We start from the raw sequence: 17,865 nt of genomic DNA, 5'->3' as shown, positions 1-17,865 counted from the left end.
CAAAAATGCAGCTACGAGACCCTCTATTGAAATCAGTGAAGTGAAAAGTGCAAATGTAGCTAGAGGTACCTATTTGTGATGTGTGCATTGCATCCCATCGCTGATATAACCAGTTACTGGCATTTGAAATTGTTGGATAAGCAAATGAAATGATCTTTTCATTTTGATCGTAGAAAAATAATCAAATGGGATAAGAAAGCAGACTGGTTATCCGTCTGAGTGGCTTAACTAAAGCCGCATGCATATTACCCCTTCCTGGTTCGTGATATGCCCACCATAGGCATTCCTTCCCCGTCCCTGCGGCCGCTCACGGGGAGGCCGGTCCCACGCCCTCCCCGGAAGGAAGTGGCGGAGACAGACCGGACACCGCCGGGACTGGCGACGCGACCAGAGTCCCAATTACCGCCGGCCGACCGCTCATTTGAATTGCAAAATGATGACGGCGGCGCGCGAGTAGCTTTACGAGTTCATTCAGAGGAGGGCGGCGGCGGCGCGCGCGCGCGCGCGCGCGCGCCCGGCCCTGCCTTCCACGTGCCGCGCCGGACCAGTCCCGGGGCGCGCGGACCAGAGTGGTCCGGGCGGTCCTCGGACCGGGGATGAGACCGAAGGCCGCCCGGCGCTGGCACCTCGACCCGCCCCGGGCGCCGGCAGGACGCGGCTCCCGTCCGAGCGGCCCCACCGACCCGCTGCGGACGCCGCTGATGTACCGAGGGTAGGACTGGTCCATTGGGGTCAGCTGGTCCACTGGGGACAGGGTTGACCACCGACTTGTCGCGTTCAACACCGTCCCAGCGGAGTCGAAGCGGCAGCCCCACGGTCGAGGGGTCGAGTTCGCCGCTCTATCCTCGGCTGGATCCCGGCCCGACGCCGCGGCCCGGCCGGGCCATCCTGCACGGCAGGGTAGGTACGCCGATCAGCGCGCCGTCCAGCCGAGTTGTGAAGTGAGCGCACTCGTTCATTTGACCGGGTAATTGCAGAGCAGCTCCCGGCCGGCCCGCGCAGCCGGACCGCGGACCCCGTGCCGACCGGACCGCGAATTCCAGCCCCGTGGCGGCGCGTCTCTCCCCGTCTGCTCGGGCCGCTCGGTCGGCCGCTCGGTCGGCCGGTCGGCGGCGGGCCGGCGGCGGGCGGTACGTACCCCGGGGCCGCTGCAGAGGTGCAGCGCCGCTCTATCCCGCTGCCCTGTCCGCTGCCGCCGCCGCTCACGGCCCGCGTCTCAGAGATCCGGAGAGGCCGGCAGACGTGCAGACCGAGGGAGCATCAATTCCGGCCCAGTCTAAATGGTGCTCCTCAGCCTACCTACTTGACGAGCTGAAGTAGCAGACTGGGCACAGCTATCACTGCTGGCGGTGCGCACCGGAGAACACGGGGTACACCAAGAGCACGAATAGCACCGAGTAGCACAGAGAGCTGCAGAAGACTGCAGATGCAGAGGGCCTGCATGGATACTTACTGAATGAACCTTCATTTACATGGCCAGCTGACTCGCTGACATGCATCTCTAATATGCACATCTGCGACCGACAGTGAATCATGCATTAACTTTCAATGAAATAGTATTTGCAACTTCCATACTGAGCTGGCGAACTGAAACTGGAAATATGAAAATCTGCAGACTAAGTCTGGCGCTGCGATCGAGTGGCCGGACGCCATCACGTTTTCTGACGTCATCCCGTTCATGTCTGCCCGTCAAACATTGATGGATTGGCTGGGATTATAGGCGGCCGTGGAGCGGGTCGCCGGCAGCGGCCCCAGTCCACAGTCGGCAGTCAGGGAGCCGGCACCGGAGCCCGTCACTGGGCCGGCACCAGAGCCCGTCACTGAGCCAGCGCCGGAGCCCGTCAGTTGCCAGCGGGACCGTTTCCCGGCTGCCGCTCAGATCGGAGTGACGTCATCAGTCCCCGGTCCGGAGCTGCGTCAGCCGCCAGTCCGGGTCCGCTCAGTCCAAGTCCGCCTAGTCCGGCTCGGCGGCGGCCCCCAGCTCCGGCCGACAGGTCCCGTCAGCCGCCGGCGGCAGCCTTTTGTCGGAGCCGCTACTCGCCGATCGCTTTTTAATCGCGCTCAATGCGCTATCGGGTGCGCCGCTGGGGACGCGGCGCGCCAGACGCGCGAGCCGCGCCTCATACAAAGCGCCGACACCGGAACGATTTAACCCATTGACGGGCGACATTAGCGACTGTATTGAGACGCGCTCCCATGGGGCGGGCTGCTGGGGCGGCGCCGGCGCGCCCGGCGCGGTCTCTGGCAGGGGAGCAGTGGTGACTGGGACGCAGCGGCTCGGCGGGAGCTGGCAGCAGGCCCCCGTCGGTCCGCGGGCCGCGCTGCGCGGCGGAGATCGCCCCTCGGTCAGATGTCGCGCGGCCTCGTCAGGCTGCCTCAGGGCTCGGCTCCGGCACCTACGGATTTTTATCCCGCGCTAATTGCGGCAGTTGTGAGGACGCCTGCCGCGTTCGTTCCGTCCCTGCGACTCTATTTGCAATCAGAGTGGGTGAATGGGCAGGGGCGAGCCACAGTAAACCTAATCGGTCAACCGTTCGCCACCTGGGCACATGATAGCCGGCCGGACCGACAAGAACTGAGCGGTGGCCCGGTCGGAATAATTATGTGCCGGTGTGCCGGAGCTGGACTGCGGCCGAGCTGCCGCGCCGACCGACAGGACACGCGCCGGGCCGGGTTTTTGGCGGCGCCGCCACGCTCCTACGCGCCGACAGGCTCCAATGAGACTGACACACAAAACAGCCAGCATGGTCAGCTTCGTTTTCTTTGAACTGCAGAATTGACGTGATCGGCCGCCCGATTAGCTGACGGCCGAATTCCGTGACCGAGTGGCCGAACGAGTATTAAAAGACGGGCACGAGGCCGGCCGGCCGGCCACCGTCCGACAATCAGCGCGGACGCTGCTATCGGCCATCCAGGCATTTTTACGTGTTGGCAGCGATTTCGCTGATCGGCCTGCACGAGTAGCACCGGCAGAACCACTTTTCCTTTTAAACATCGGCAGTGGCGCATCGCAGCGCTTATCAAAACACTGGCCACTGAATGGAGTTTGAGTCAGCGGCTCCAACTGGGCTACCGGTGCTGATTTGTAATTCAATTAGCAAGGCAGCTCGTTGACTGAGAGCGACTACCAGCTGTGGCGCTGCGTCGTGACGCACTGCCACTGCCGGGATGTGTGCGTGTGAGGGCTGCTCTCTCCCTTTCTCTCTACTCCTCTCTCCCGCCATCTCTCCCTCACCTCTCCTCCCTCTCTCCTGTCTCCTCTCTCCTGCGCTGTTCGGCGGCACACCCTCTGCTGGGCGCCGACCCGTCCCGGCCGGGCCGCCAGCAGTGTTCCGGCGCCGCCGCCCCCGCCCACGGCCGGTGTGAAGGACGGTCGCCCCCGCCCCCGCCCCCGCCCCCGCCCCCGCCGCCTCTGCACATCACACTCACACCTGGGGTGCACAAACTAACACCAGCCGCCCGGCCACGCAGTGGGGCGGATAAAAACTGTCCGGACGCGACGGTGGCGGCCGTCATCCGCCCTCTGCCGCAGTGACTAACTCATAGGTGTGTGCTGTGTGTTTGTGTGCATCTATGTTTGCCGCATCTATGTGTCCCCGGAGACAGATCACCTCAGCACGGACAGTCACTCGGCACCGAGACTCCCGGACAGGACAGAGCTCTGTTGCAGTGGAGTTGTCGGCCTGACGCGTGGGTCTGACGGCCGTGGGCAGTCTGTGCTCTGTTTGTGTGCTGTTTGTGAGGTGTTTGTGAGCCGTTGATCGGCCTGCGGTGGAGGTGTCGCCCCGGAGCGGGGTCTCCGGCTCAGAGTGGACGCGCGGACCGCCCGCCGCCGGACCGGAGCGGGGTCTCCGGCTCAGAGGGGGACGCGCGGACCGCCCGCCGCCGGACCGGCGCGCGGCGCCCCCTCAGCGGGAGGCGCCGTCAGCGCAGAAATGGTGTGAGGGGCGAGTGAATGGCCGCTGCAGAACGCACAGCACATCCATCCCCGCTCCTCTCTGCAGAATGGCGCCCGACGAGCCGGCAGGAAATTAAGGAAGGGATTCAAAAACCGGCTGGACACCCTGGCTAAAATATCACGACAGACAGACGTAGATAGTTCCTCGGGTCAGCCGTTAGTGCACGTACCGCGCTGCACACAGACGACTGCGTAAACTGATTCATGGCTCAATTCTGGATGGCTTTCCCGCCTTCCGGGTGTCTCGGCCCGCGGGTCCTCATACCACGGCCATGTGTGTATGTCTGTGTGTGCCCGCCGTCCCTGGCACCCATAGGACCATCCCGGCCTCGCTGCGTGTCCTCTCGCCCTCATATCAGACCCACCAGGCGTGTTTAGTGTGTTGGCACTTTGTACTCGACATGATTAATGACATGGATAGGGAGACCTCTAGAAAATCCGGCGGAGTTACGTGGAAAATAGATAATGGGATACGACACTGCCTGCGCGCTAAATGTTCACAAAAAGTTGTCTCGTGCGGCGGCTCAGTCGCCGGTGGAATCGGGGAGGCATTGAGACTGGGGAGGTATAAGTTAAACTCTATTTAATGGGAGTATTTGTGCATGTGTGAACGTTCAAGACAAAGGAAGTTCACACATTTAGCATCAGTTGCGTCACAGGTGTCTCAATGTAAAAAAAAAAACGCTTTATGGCATAGGTTGTTACCCTTAAACCCAAGCCGTCCAATTTCATTCAATAAATTCAACGACGCTTTGAGTATTTTATCACTAACAGTTTTGCTTGCATTGGCTAACTATTTTAGCACATTGTACATATGCGCATTGCAAACCGCCCTTTTTCTAAACGCGTGTAGACCCATGCAGTTCGCGCAATACATCCGACCGCAAATCGTGTAGACAAGCGCGTCGCCGAAAAGTCGCCAACATGCACCGTGGCCGGGCGTATAGCACAGGCCCTGCCGGCTGCCACCGATGCTATCGGTGACTGTGGTCAGCAGTAAATTGATGACACGATGCTGCGGTACCTGTGACGGCATTTCTGGTCGCAAAAATCCGCTCCGGCAGCGTCCCACAGATTCCTCAGGTGTCACGTGAGCGGCTGTCGGCGCCGGCGCACGCGAGCCGGCGGTCCAGCCGAGCTACTGTTTGCTGCACTGAGGGGCGCTGATAACTAACAGGCCAGACCGCTGCCCGGTAACCATCAGACGCCGACACGAGCCCGCGCCTTTTTACCGCTCAGACAGTACCTTAGATCAGCGTTCATTCAATGCCGCCGATGCCAGTGACGAAGTGCGCTGCGCCGTGCGCAGTTCGCTGGTCGATGAAACGCCGCGGCCGTTCGTGATTCGCAGTATGTGCAGCGACCGAATCGTACCGGTCCACTGAACGATATACCGGCTCAGTGCACCCATCAGCATTGGCGGCGCGTCCGGGACCGGTGCATTGTGACGCCACTCGGGCCGCGCCAAAAACACAGCACCGCAGGCCGGCGGACACTCCGAGCCGACGTGAACGGAGCCGCCCCGGCCGCTCCCACTCCCCCTCCCCCTCCCCGCCGGCCCACCGACGGCGGCGGCGGCGGCGTCGGCGTCGGCGGCTGCCATTTCCCGGTGGAGTGCACCCTCCCCCCCCCGCCGACACTCCCCTGCAGCAAAATGGCCGCCGAGCGCGTGGGAACACGGAGTGACACGACGGCGACCGGAGCGCTCCCTCACTGTCCAGTGTCCCCGGCCGCAGACGGGGAGCGGGCCGCGGCGATAGCATCGGCGCCATCGCCGGCGCTTCGTCGGGATCTCCTCTGAGGCGAGGTCGGGCGGGCGCAAAAACGGACGACGCTGTCTGGTGGATGCCCGCTATCTGCTGCCTGCATCACTGCCCACCTGTCCGGCTCATGGCTGCACAAGTGCACAGCCCATGTTCTCAAACCGCCAACGGGAGCGAAGAGCTGTGGAAGGTTGGACTTACGTCATCCTCTGTGACACGGGGGTCGTAAGGCCCCTCCCGCTGGGTCTTTGACAAAACTCTTTTTCTGTCGGCAATGTTAAGTGCCAAGTGTCCGATCTAAGGGTATGTATGATGATGTACTATGTATGAATGATCCCTTGTCACGGCAAGTCCTGACAGCAAGTGTCCGAGGACTGAATCAAGACCATTCATGAGCTAATAAACCCCTATGCCTATCTTACCCACTCGTCGCCACAGCGCCTTTAATCGGATATTTCTCGGGGACGCCGGGAAAAACTGAGCGAACCCTGCGAACCGCTCTCGGACAAAAAGCGTCTGCACCTGTCCGCACGGGTGTTCCGCCCGGTCACCAACACTGGGTTCTCTTCAGGGGGCTGGGGAAGGGTGGGGATAGAGCTGAGTAATTCACACAAATGTGGGGTGGAGATGGACGGGGATGTCAGTGGACGGGTCTCGTGGGCTTGTCTAGCAGATTTTGAATGAATACAATGTCAGTCCATGGGTTTCCTCAGTGTTGCGTTTCTGGATATCTTCATTCTGCGGCTATTGGCCCTCTGCATTGAAGCTGTAGATTCATTCATAGGCTGCCACAGCTCTGTGCTTATCTGAGCTGCAGAGCTTAAGGGCCGTTTTGTACCTACTGTGTTGCAGCTCTGGCGTCCCTCTGCTGCAGTTCTTGAGCCGTCTCCGCTGCCCGGAGCCCCCTGTGCTGTGTTGCGACTCTGGTGTCCCTCTGTGTTGTACTGCAGAGCTCTGGAATTCCTCTGCACTGCCCGCAGACCCGCCGCCGGCATAGGCGGTGGAACGGGGAGGGCACCGGGGCACTGTGCCCCCCTTTGATTTTGATTTTTAACATTAGTCCTATGGGCGTTGCATGGAAATAATGGGACCAAAAGTCGGCGGTGCCCCCCCCTTAATTGAAGGTGTTCCGCCGCTACTGGCCGCCGGTCGGCACCCGCCGCTCCCTGACCCCGCCGGGCCGCGGTCCTCCGCACCATAAGTCGTCGCGCCGGTGTCGGCCGGCCGCGGGAGGGCCGTGACTGGCACTGCCGGCCCTGATGGAGCCCGTGTGGGCACGCGCCGCGAGCGGCCGCACCCCGGCACCCCGCCGACCGCCGCCGGCGCCGCGCCGCGCCGCGCCGAGATCGGCTCAGGTGCGCCACACTCACCGCGCCGAGATCGGCTCAGGTGTGCCACACTCGCCGCGCCGAGATCGGCTCAGGTGTGCCACACTCGCCGCGCCGAGATCGGTTCAGGTGTGCCACACTCGCCGCACCTCGGGGTCGTATGGCTCCGAGCCGGCCTAGACAGTCGGCTCAGAGATCGACATGTTCTAAAGCTTGATGGGATAAATCCATGAATAATACGATTTTTCTATTACTGTCATTGGCGGTACAAGATAAACAAGCCATGTGTGATCTATCAATTTTGTTATTAATTGCAAAGGTTTCCGACGGCTTCTAATAAAAATCTGAATTACTCGACTGGCATCCGTAATCGACATCGTTAGAGGCCAGTTCCTTGATGGCATTTGGTATGCAATAGTTCAATATACAAATTCATTTGCACATCATTACCCGCATACGCGTCAATGTAGCCTCATAATCCCCAATTCCGGAAATCCAGATTATCCTCTGCAGTCGCCGTCACTGAGACCGGCATAGATCACCCGTCAGTCCGACATAAGACGAGCTGCACCACACCTCCGACACTCTGCGTCTCAGACCACACCGCCGGGGCAGGTGCAGGACCAGCCCGACCCCGACCCGTCCCCCAGGTCAGGTGTTACCCCTGCCGCACTGAGTGAGTCCCCCGGCCGGCCTGTGCTTCCCCGCGGGCCAGCTTCAAACGGCCGGCCGCCCGGCGTATCGGCGCATCGCAGTCTCATCTGCATATGTTTGTTTCGGTAATTAATGAGTGTTACGTCAGCGGCTGCAGCGTGATGCGTGACTCGAGTCGGCTGCGCGCCGCTCTGTTCCCGCCGCTGCCGGGCGGGTGGTGGGTGCTGACACCCAGTGGTGGAGGGCGATGGGTGTTGGAACGCTGGAGGAGACGAAGAGTAGGGGACTGGATGATGGACAGCTATGCGGTGGGATGGTGGAAGGTTGTGGGCGAGTGCTGCATTGCGTACAACTGATTGGAGCATTGCAGTGCCCGTCGAGGTTTTACGGCTGGGTGGCCGGACGACTGAGAAATGCTGATGTAACGGTATGTAAGGACAGTGGTGGGACGGTGGCAGATTGGGACAGCAGTCTCCGGCGATGGGACAGTGTGAGAGCGCGCTGAGAGGGCCGCGCGTCCCGGCAGAGGTGTGTGAACGGTCGGCGGCGCGCGGACGCGCTGTGGTATATTCTCTAATCCGCGCCGCGCCGTCGGCTCTCCGTCGGTGGTTTTTGTGTCTGGCGGCGGACAAAACCAGTCCTCCCCGTCCCCGTCGGTTTGAGCGCCCACCGCCCTCCGCCCTCCGATTGGGACGCGGGAGCGCCGTCGAACGCAGCAGCACTCAGCGTATAGCGGGCGCCGGGGAGACTGCAGTTTCGCACAGCACACTAACACCGGCCTCCGCTGGCTGCGTGCGTGGCCGGGCGTCGCAGTCTCCGCTGCCGCAGCGGGCCGCTCGCCAACATTAGGTGCCGCCAATGCGGCCGCACGGCCTGCATCCCGGTCTCCTCACCTCTGCCCCGAGGCGGAGACGAGGCACGTGCAAGAACGCTGGTGGCCGAGCCGAGAGGATGGGGTCGGCGGGCGGCCGCCGCTCCCGGTCCCGGGCCGGGTCGCTGCAGACGCCGGGCGCCGGCAGACCAAGACGGGACGGCCGAGTTATTGGTACTGTCCGCTGCCGGCGCGTCTGCCACGTCCATTTATAATGGCGCCTGGCAGCCAGCGCGGCGCGGCGGCTCCCCGTGCTTACATACAGGGCACGCCGCCGTCTGGGAGGCTGCGCCCTGATACCACGGGTCAGCTGCTCAGGAAGGCATCCTCCTTCCTGCTTTTAACGTTCTCCTGCATCTGTAGGCAGCGACTCTTGGATCTCGGTTTTCAGTGCGTTACTGTTCCCGATGACGTCTCTCTCTCTCTCTCTCTCTCTCTCTCTCTCTCTCTCTCTCTCTCTCTCTCTCTCTCTCTCTCTCTCTCTCTCTCTCTCTCTCTCTCTCTCTCTCTCTCTCTCTCTCTCTCTCTCTCTCTCTCTCTCTCTCTCTCTCTCTCTCTCTCTCTCTCTCTCTCTCTCTCTCTCTCTCTCTCTCTCTCTCTCTCTCTCTCTCTCTTTCTCTCTCTCACACACATCCCTGCACTCTTCTTTCCATCCTCTGTATTTGAGAGCACGTCCCACCCTGCTTTCGAAGTTTTATCTGATCACCCTTAAGGACGTGCGTGCTTCTAACTGGCGGCTGGTGCCGGTAGGGCAGTGCCGGTTTACAGCTTTACCAAGGCAATGTTCCACGCGGGTATGAACCTGGAAGTTTTTGGAACTCAATATGAGGTGATCAAATATCACTTGAGCCGTACCTAATGGTTTCACTAAAAGTCCCTGAATGTCAAACACCTGACGCACATCCAGAAATCTATTATTATGCCGGCGTCGTCAATGACAATCCTCACATTTTGCAGTGGACGGCTGCGATCGTCTCTTGGAATTATCAATGATGGTTTTGACAATGCAAGACAACAAGCAATCCACTATGGCTTTAAGAGAACTCATGAATTAAACTTAATCCAGAGAATTCCCCCCCCCCCTTCGGAGTTCGTTGCTAACATCATTCTTTATTCATTTTCGGTCAAGGCTGATTGAAATGGTCATCGCAGTATTGAAGGTCGCTGAATCCGTTGACGTAAATTGCACTGGCCGTTTTCTGTGAGGAGATCACGCCGGGTTCTGCACTGCTGGGGTAGGCGGGCCGCGGCCGGCCGCCGGGCCGGATGGGACGGCATGACACGACACTCGGTGCGGCGAGTGTCCGGCGCGCCGCCGACGCCGCCGCCGCCGTAATTGCCGGCTCTCGGCTCGGCCGGCGCGTGCCCCTCGGTCAAATTAAACCGGAGCAATCCGGCGCCGATGGCCCTATTACGGGGCTCTGATTAATAGTTTGCGGGGACGGGGGGCGTGCGGCCGGCGCGAGCCGCGCTCCCACGGCGCGCCACCGTGGGAAAAGCGCGCCAGATGTGAGGACGCCCGGCTGGCCGGCGGACGGGGGCGGCCGTCGACAGGTGACGAGCCGCCGCCGACGCCCGCGGCGCCCGGTTAGGGCCCAGTTACGGACAACAGCTAATTGTGGGTTCGCGTGGCCGACGCGCGCTGACCAGATTCACCTGCTGTCGGCTTACCTAAATCAGTTAATTATTGGTGGCTCTAATAATCGTGCATGTGCAGGGCGGCGGTGCAGCGGGCGCCGCCGGAGCTCTCCCATGCGTTGCGCAGCTGTTGCCGACCGGCCGGCGGCGGCGCGCCGTCCCTCACTGCTCCCAGCGGCCGTCAACACGCCGTCCTGTTACCGGCGTCTGCAGTCGACAACGGCGCTCATCACACGCCAATTGGCCGACAACGAGCCGGCCTGATATCTGTCATCAGCGCGGCGGCCGCCGGCGCTCCCCCGGCTGACGTCACCTGTGTGACGTCGCCCGCTCGGCGGTGTGTGACGTCACCGGCGGGTGCTGGGCGCAGCTCGGCCCGGGGCTACCCTCTCCATAGATCACCGCCGGGCCGAAGGGCGCCACTCCCCGCCGCAGCGCCGCGCCGCATTTGCATACGGCCGCCGCGCAGGAAGTGACGCCGCTGCGCCAGAGACGCCGCAATTACCGGCTGGTAAGCTGACGCGGCCGGGCCGTGAAAATAGAGCCATGCATATTCATAGGTGTCCGGCGGGCGACTCCTGTGCAACGGTTCATACTGAGGGGGGGGGGCACCAGCTAGGGAGGGGGACACTGGTCACTGGTGCCGGAAGTGGAGCCCCGGAGATACTCAGCGTGGAACTAGCCGAGTGTAGATGCAATCAATCAAACTCACGGCATCTTGAGCGCAATGGTCTTCACTTGCCACCCGGTAAACGATTACCTTCACACGAGTGTAACTCGACAATCCCCATTTCTGACTAGGAGGTGTGCATGCCTGGCTGCTCGTCCGAGACTCTGAGCGGAGACTCCGATCATTTATAATCTCCATCGAGCTTCCTTGCTGTAGCTCATGAACCAGCGACTGGCCTGTGTCTCTGCAGTGTGCACTGTGCAGCTGCTAAGGTGCAGCCCGATTTAGCAGCGCTAGACATATTGGTGGCCGCATACTTCGTGTCATTAGAAGGTGGTTCTAAGCTATGGTCATCAGGAAAGGTGGTCCTTAATTGTAATAAATGGCCTCTAATATAACTTAGCTAAAGTCATGTGTTTTACTTTACGCCACTGTCCTTCAAACTTTACATATATATCTTTAGGTTTTTGTCAACTTCTATTGTTCACTCCGGCTGTATATTCATTTTGCCGGCGTATTTTGCACCAGTCTACTGCAAGCGAAAGCCATGTTGCCGTAACCCAGGTTCTGTATGTCCTATTTATTTATTTTGAAGACAGATCAAAGTTACAGCTGATCAGCATCAGTAGTGGAGTGGAGACGTGCCTCGTTTGTATTACCGTGCTTTGATGAAGTGAATCTTTGTGGAACACGTTTCCAGTTGCTTTCTTCGATTTATGGCGACAAAACTTCGTGTGACGTTTATTCGTTTAGTTCCTTCTGCTATCAGCCAGCTTTAAATGATGGAAATGAGTGATAGATATGTGAATATGAAACATGTGAATAAGATTCACCTTTTGGACGTATAATTATCATGTTCGGAGAAAATAATCACGGATCGGCGCAAAAGCAAAATGCTTAAATCAAAGCGCCTTTCCCACAAAACATAAACACAAATAAACGCACAAAAAAGGAACCCCGCCAATGTTTACAGCACTCATCAGAATGAAGCTCCGGTGTGCTGGGAATAATATTTATTTGAAGATGTTCTCCTGCCTCCATTAGATTGTGACCCTTCATTCCTTTGAAGAGGCTCATATCTCGGCGATGTTTCAATCTACCAAGTAGCATGCGCTAGATGATGTGGTGCATTACATCGTGTTTGATTATGCACTGTGAAGGCGATTTGCATCAGCTCGCCTATAGCGAACGGAACGACATTCAAATTAGCTAACACGTGTTTCGCGACCGCCGGTTCCTACTCATTTGTAGGTAATTTTATGTTTGTAAGTCCTCTGTGTACACTGGACGATTGAGCATTATGCCCCCTTTGTGAGTTTCTTTTACGTCGATCCGGACATCTTTCACAAGATGTTGTCTGTTTTATTCCCCACACCGACCATGTTGATCAACTAATGGAAGCTCGGTGTCGCAGCTCCTAAACACTACACGGCCCCAGTCGTGCCGGCCTCTGCTGCCGAGGAAGGCACTAGCACCGTTTCTGATGGCACCCCGACCAACTGCCTGATGTACACTCACCTACTAAGTGATGTTCGCCCCCCGACGGCCCAGCGTTTGACTGGAGCGGTAGACTGCGCCGCCTCACACCCAGGTTCAGCGGTACAGTATATCCCTCTGGCCTCACGCTCGGCACAGACGCGTTGGGCTGGGTCAGGGACGCGCCGCGCTGCGCTGGCCGCCTTACCACTCATGATTGATGATACGGAGCGAGCGAAGCGAAAGTCTTACGTAGAATAACGGACATTTTTGAGTATGAGCGGCCGGCCGGCCGTTGTCACGCTTTTGCGATGCTTATATCTCAGCAACCACTTGACCGATTTACATGCGGTAATTTTTGTAGGGTAGTTTCATTCCTTCAACCAAGCATTGGACTATTTCCGATGCATGTGGGTGACCCCTTATGCACGTGGCACGTGCAAAACGAAGAGGTGTCAGTTTTGTAACAATTGCAATATCTCGGTAACTACTGGGCCGATTGCGCTGAAACTTGGCATGCAGGTAGGCACCCACTAGGCAATGCATTTGCATGTGCCACAGTTGGGGTGCTGCTGCACGTGCGCACGTGCAGGGGTCGATTCCAGATCTCGAGAACGGCTGGACCGATTGCGCTCAAATTTGGTACGCAGTTAGGGACCGGTTAGCAGGGTGCCGTGCAAAAGTCAGTTGGGGCCCATTTTGCACGTCCGCACGTGCAGGGTGCCGCTTCCAGATCTCGAGAACGCCTGGGCCGATTGTGCTCAAATTTGGCACATCGCTAGAGACCGGTTAGTAGGGTGCTGTGCACAAGTCAGTTGAAGATACCCCTCGCGATTTCGCACGTGCAAGGCCCACCCTCTCGCTCGCTCCGTTAGTCGCCCCAAAAGGCGTTATGCTGGTTTCATTTTTATAGGTGGAATGCGTTGGCGGTTAAACCAGCGCGGCTCGTCAGAAAGTCATTTCATCCACCAAAGAAACGAAATATACCGTTCGAAAGCTGACGGTGAGCTGATTCCAAAACAGTATTTTATATGGAAATCGTTCGATGGCCTTTTTAAGAAATTGCGTTTTTGTAAAATCGTAAAAATCTTTTATTCAACGAGCTGTCCAGGACAATCTTTAAATCATAGTCATGTTTTTTCGTTTACCAGTGAAAGCTGAATGCCAAAAGAGCAATATGTAGCGAAAAAGTATTCTGAAATATTAAGATGTGTCTCTCACAGCCGGCAACAAGGCGCAATCACACAACTCAGTGTCACGACGGATCAAAGTAAGCCACACAAAGGCGTCAAATGACCCTTATCGACGCGCAGATCCGGCGCTCTCAGCTGTCTGACGGGCCACAGAAGAGACGTTCGGCTGTCGCCCTACTAAACAGACGTCATTTTTGTTAGTTTAACAATTGAAGTCGGTACTTAAGCTGTTCAGTATACCTGAGAGGAAAATTCATTGCTCTGTCATTTTCACATCAGGTATGAATTTGCATTTGTTTTTGTCTACTTTGCTCAACTCAGCTAGGCATTATGCCCATAGTTGGCCGCGCTGAGCTGTCAGAGGCTGTATCGGCTTCAACTGGACAGAAGTGGGGGTAGCGCCCGGCGAGGCGGGGTAACATTCGACCGGTCGCAGGGCCAAATAGTTGTCACTGGTTGTCACCGACGAAATGAACTGCCCTGTTGTTCTTCTCTTTCGTTTTACATTTGACAGCCACGCGTGATCTATCGCAGTACTGGTCGTGCCCCGTGAGCCTGGACCAGCTCTTCTGTTAGTTTCTCGTCTCATGTTCTAATTGCCTACAATTTGTCACTCGCGATATCGCTTCACACTTGTCGGCTGTTCGTGCTCGCCGCGCACCGTATCCTTTTACCGAACGTGCTGCGTGAGCCTTTTCGGACTTTTCTCACCAGTTTCCAGTGTCGCTTTCTGAGTGCTTTTAGACGTACGACATGATTGTTCTCTTTGTCCGCGGCGGCTTCTCGAGTCGCTGCGGGCAGTCTCCACTTGAACGCCACCGAGTACAGTCCTCGGTGGCGGTGCGCGGCTCCACCGGCGCCCCGATGTGCGCCGGTGTCAGTGAAGTGACGGAATCGTGCACCGCGCACGATTCCGACGGCACCCCCAGCGGGCTGCCAGAGTGAACGGCATCCCTAGCGGATTGCCGCAGTGAAACAGGCACCCCCAGCGGGTTGCTAAAGTGAACGGGCACCCCCAGTGGGCTGCCAAAGTGAACGCCACTGAGCGCGTAGCTCAGTGGCAGTGCGCGATTTCGCCGGCGCCCCGACGCGCGCCGGCGTATTGCGAGTGAATCTGACGGCGCCCCCGTCCGCGGCGGCGCCGGTGTGTCCGCCTCGGCGGACAACAGTGACCATCGACAGTGCTACTGTGTTTTCTGGTCTACCTGTCTACTCTGCGTTCTTCAATTTCACCCTCGTCTACCGTTCATCATCATCTATCGTCCGGAATTCTTCAATATATTCTTCAAAATTCATCTACGTTTTTCCTCCGCTACAATAAATGTCCCGGCCTCCACCAGAGGCACGACAAGGTCGGCGACATTTAATGGTCCTCCGGGCCGGATCAGGCCAGAAGAAAACAGAAGCGGAGGAAACTTCATCGAAAATGGAAAAAGAAGGGAAACCGCAAAGTGAAGGCGCTGTCGGCGGAGTTCCTGTGACGAAAGAAAGGGAAGAAACCATGGAGACTTCGACGCTGCAGCAGCCGCGCCCTGACTCACAGCTGGGTCACGGCCCAGCCCGCCGCGCGTCGTCTCGGGTGAGCTCCAGTTCGTCAGCCTCCGGCGCAGCTGCTGAGGCTCAGATCACAGCGCGCAAGAAAGCTCTGTATGTGAAACAGTTGGAGAGACGACTGGAGATAAAGCGCCAACATGATGAGTTGAAGAGGCAGACGCTACAAGGGTTATGGCGTCTGGAGAGGGAGCTGAGAAGACTGGATGATGAAATAAGTATACAGCGCGGACTACAGCAAATCACAGAGGTGAGCTGCAGTTCGTCTGTCTCCCGCGCCGCTGCTGAGGCTCGGCTCACAGCGTATATGAAAGCTCTGACTGTGAAGCAGTTGGAGAAACGACTGGAGATAGAGAATCAAGAAGCGGAGTTGAAGCGTCAGGAAGATGAAATGAAAAGACAAATTGAACTACAAATCGCCAAAGACGAAGCGGAACAAGCTGCGCTGGAGGCACAATGGCGACAGCAGATGAATGATCGTCGAAACGCCGGCAGAAGGGACGACTTCATGAAAGCTGAACGGGAGGGACAGCGAACGGTAATGACGAGACTCCCGCAACCTCTGCTATCACCCCACCGCCCTCTCCAAGCTAGCCCCGTCCCATCTAGCCCTCAGATAAGCAGACCATCTTGGATCGACGAGTTACCCAAAGATAAGATACCGGCGTCAGAAAGTGTCCAGAAGTTGAAAGTTACGGACAGCCAGAAAGTGACAACCAGATGGATCTCCATCGCTACTGCCCAGGTACTTGGCATCTCATTCGACAACCAGCTACCCGCTGGGCCAGACCTGCTGAGCTCGGAAAAAGAACTCGCTAGCAACAAGAACCTGAAAGAGGTGACTCAAGAATCCTGCTCGAAAGAAGGACGCCTCCGAAAAGTGAACCCAGGTGAAACAGCTGAGGCAGCAAAATCCCTGCAGCATCCCTCAGCCAGAAAACCGAGCGAAGACCCGGAAATCCAGGTGATCTCCGACTCCGACGCTGCTGCCCAGGTGCTTGGCGCCTCGTGCAACAATCGACCACTCGCTGAGTCAGACATGCGGAAAGGTCAAACTGACGTCCCGCAACGATTCCAGGAAAGGGCTGTGGCCTGCGTAGCGGATATCCAGGAGACGGCTGATCAGAAACAGTTCATCCGACAAGAAAGAACGGCTCAAAACCGCCTCTCGCCTGACCTGAACGACGGACAAAAATCAGACCAGAACGAGAAGGAAGAAAACGTCTTCAAAACCGAATCGTGGCTGGCGTCCGCTGACCTTGTGCCGCAGAAAACAGTCACCGATCATGATGCAGATGCACAAGTCAAACTGAAGACAGAGACCACGAAAGCGCGACACGGCAGTGTCTGTATGGACGACGTCCATCAACCAGAACGAACCGTGTCGGAAGCCGCCAGAGCAGTAAGAAGAGATTGTCCCGATCTGCTCACAAAGGAAGACTTCCGGCACGAAAACCAGATGAACAACACGAGTGAAGTGCAAAGCAGCACACCACATGTGAGACAAGCACACCCCGATGCGGACTACGATGACACCTATCTCCCTGCCGAAGGAGCTCTGGGTGCTGTCTGGGACGAAGAGCGAGACTCGCCGAGTGCCCAGTTCCGAGACAGTAAGAAGCAGACGACCAGACGAGGAGCGCTCAGGAGAACTGCGGTTATCTTCGACCCCGTGAGGATCGCCGCTCCGTATCGGATCACGGTGCAGATCCTCAAGGAGAAACTCTGGATGCTACGACACATCCGGAGCCGATGGAAGAAAGAAAAAAATCCAAAAACCTGGCACATCGAAAGGACTCTGGTCCCTGGTTCGAGAACAGAGCCCCTGCCAGGACCGGACGGACGAGTGCGCGCTGTACGACTCGTCACAGCGAATGGAGCGACCCACACACGGCCGGTCACTGTGGTCGCTGTCCTAGAAGAAGCAGTTCAGCTGTAGTGAACGGGTTTGTCGCCACATCATTCCCACATCCTGTCAGCTGTATTTCGACCGTACTCCTACTGACCCACTGAGCCTGGCCTTTAGACCATTTCTGAAACTTCATCTCACCCTCCGTCCCGTGGAGCAGACACCAAACTCGCCGAGATTTATGTCTTTTCCCGTGTCCCCCTCTAGCCCGGCTCGCCACATGGACCACTTTCCCCTCCCCCGTCCGCGCAGCCGGCCATTAGGCGCGCGTGACATCTGGAGGTGGGGGAGCTCAGTCGAGTGGCGCGTGCCGCGCTGCCGGTTGACACTGACCTTGAGTACCGAGGGAAACTGAGGCGGCGAAGGACCCTGCTGACCTACTGAGAGCAGCGACCGATCAGCTGACTGCTGGAAGGACAACACATCAGCTGCTCTGGTGAACAACAACCGAAACCGGCAACAGCCGTGTGAACAATCGCGTTGCGTTTCTGGTGTAGCCGAACACTGCGCACCGGAGACTGGCGTCAGAAGTGACGAAGTGACGCGACCAGTGGACTAATGTGCAGATGACCAGGGACGAGGTCTAGCACAATGAACGATTGTGAAGGTGCCGAAAGTGTTTGCCTTCGCTATGATTTAGTACTAAGTGATATAGGTAGTGTAGTGTACCAAGAATCTGTATAGGTCCTTGTGTAGTTTTAGGAAGAACTCGCGAGAACCTGCGTAGCGAAGTCGTGAATCTCGTGAATGTACAGAATGTTCCGTCGGAGTTCAGTGATTGTGTGATCTCCCGTCTTAAGTCGATCACAGGGGAGGAGTGTGTCACCGACGAAATGAACTGCCCTGTTGTTCTT

The 17,865-nt window shown here is 57.8% G+C and overlaps 1 protein-coding gene across 1 annotated transcript; it reads left to right on the top strand.

Annotated features, from left to right (window-relative positions):
- The first annotated feature begins 15,052 nt into the window (after positions 1 to 15,052).
- LOC122383387 lies at positions 15,053 to 17,274 on the top strand. Its single transcript, XM_043369737.1, has 3 exons — positions 15,053 to 16,151; positions 16,656 to 16,910; positions 17,264 to 17,274. The coding sequence occupies exons 1-3, from the start codon at positions 15,053 to 15,055 to the stop codon at positions 17,272 to 17,274; spliced, it is 1,365 nt and encodes a 454-aa protein (XP_043225672.1).
- Positions 17,275 to 17,865: the final 591 nt, after the last annotated feature.

The sequence above is a fragment of the Amphibalanus amphitrite genome, unplaced genomic scaffold (genome assembly GCF_019059575.1).
Source record: "Amphibalanus amphitrite isolate SeventyFive unplaced genomic scaffold, NRLGWU_Aamphi_draft 000162F_arrow, whole genome shotgun sequence".
Classification (NCBI taxonomy): Eukaryota; Metazoa; Arthropoda; class Thecostraca; order Balanomorpha; family Balanidae; genus Amphibalanus; species Amphibalanus amphitrite.
Note: the sequence above shows the minus strand (reverse complement) of the source record. Positions and strands in the feature narration are given on the sequence as shown.

Bases quoted from the DNA above. Each gene is read 5' to 3' on its own strand.
- LOC122383387 (XM_043369737.1), top strand. From the start codon at position 15,053: ATGGAGACTTCGACGCTGCAGCAGCCGCGCCCTGACTCACAGCTGGGT. The intron at 16,152-16,655 runs GTCAAACTGACG...TCCCTGCCGAAG, and splicing joins TGAGTCAGACATGCGGAAAG to GAGCTCTGGGTGCTGTCTGG.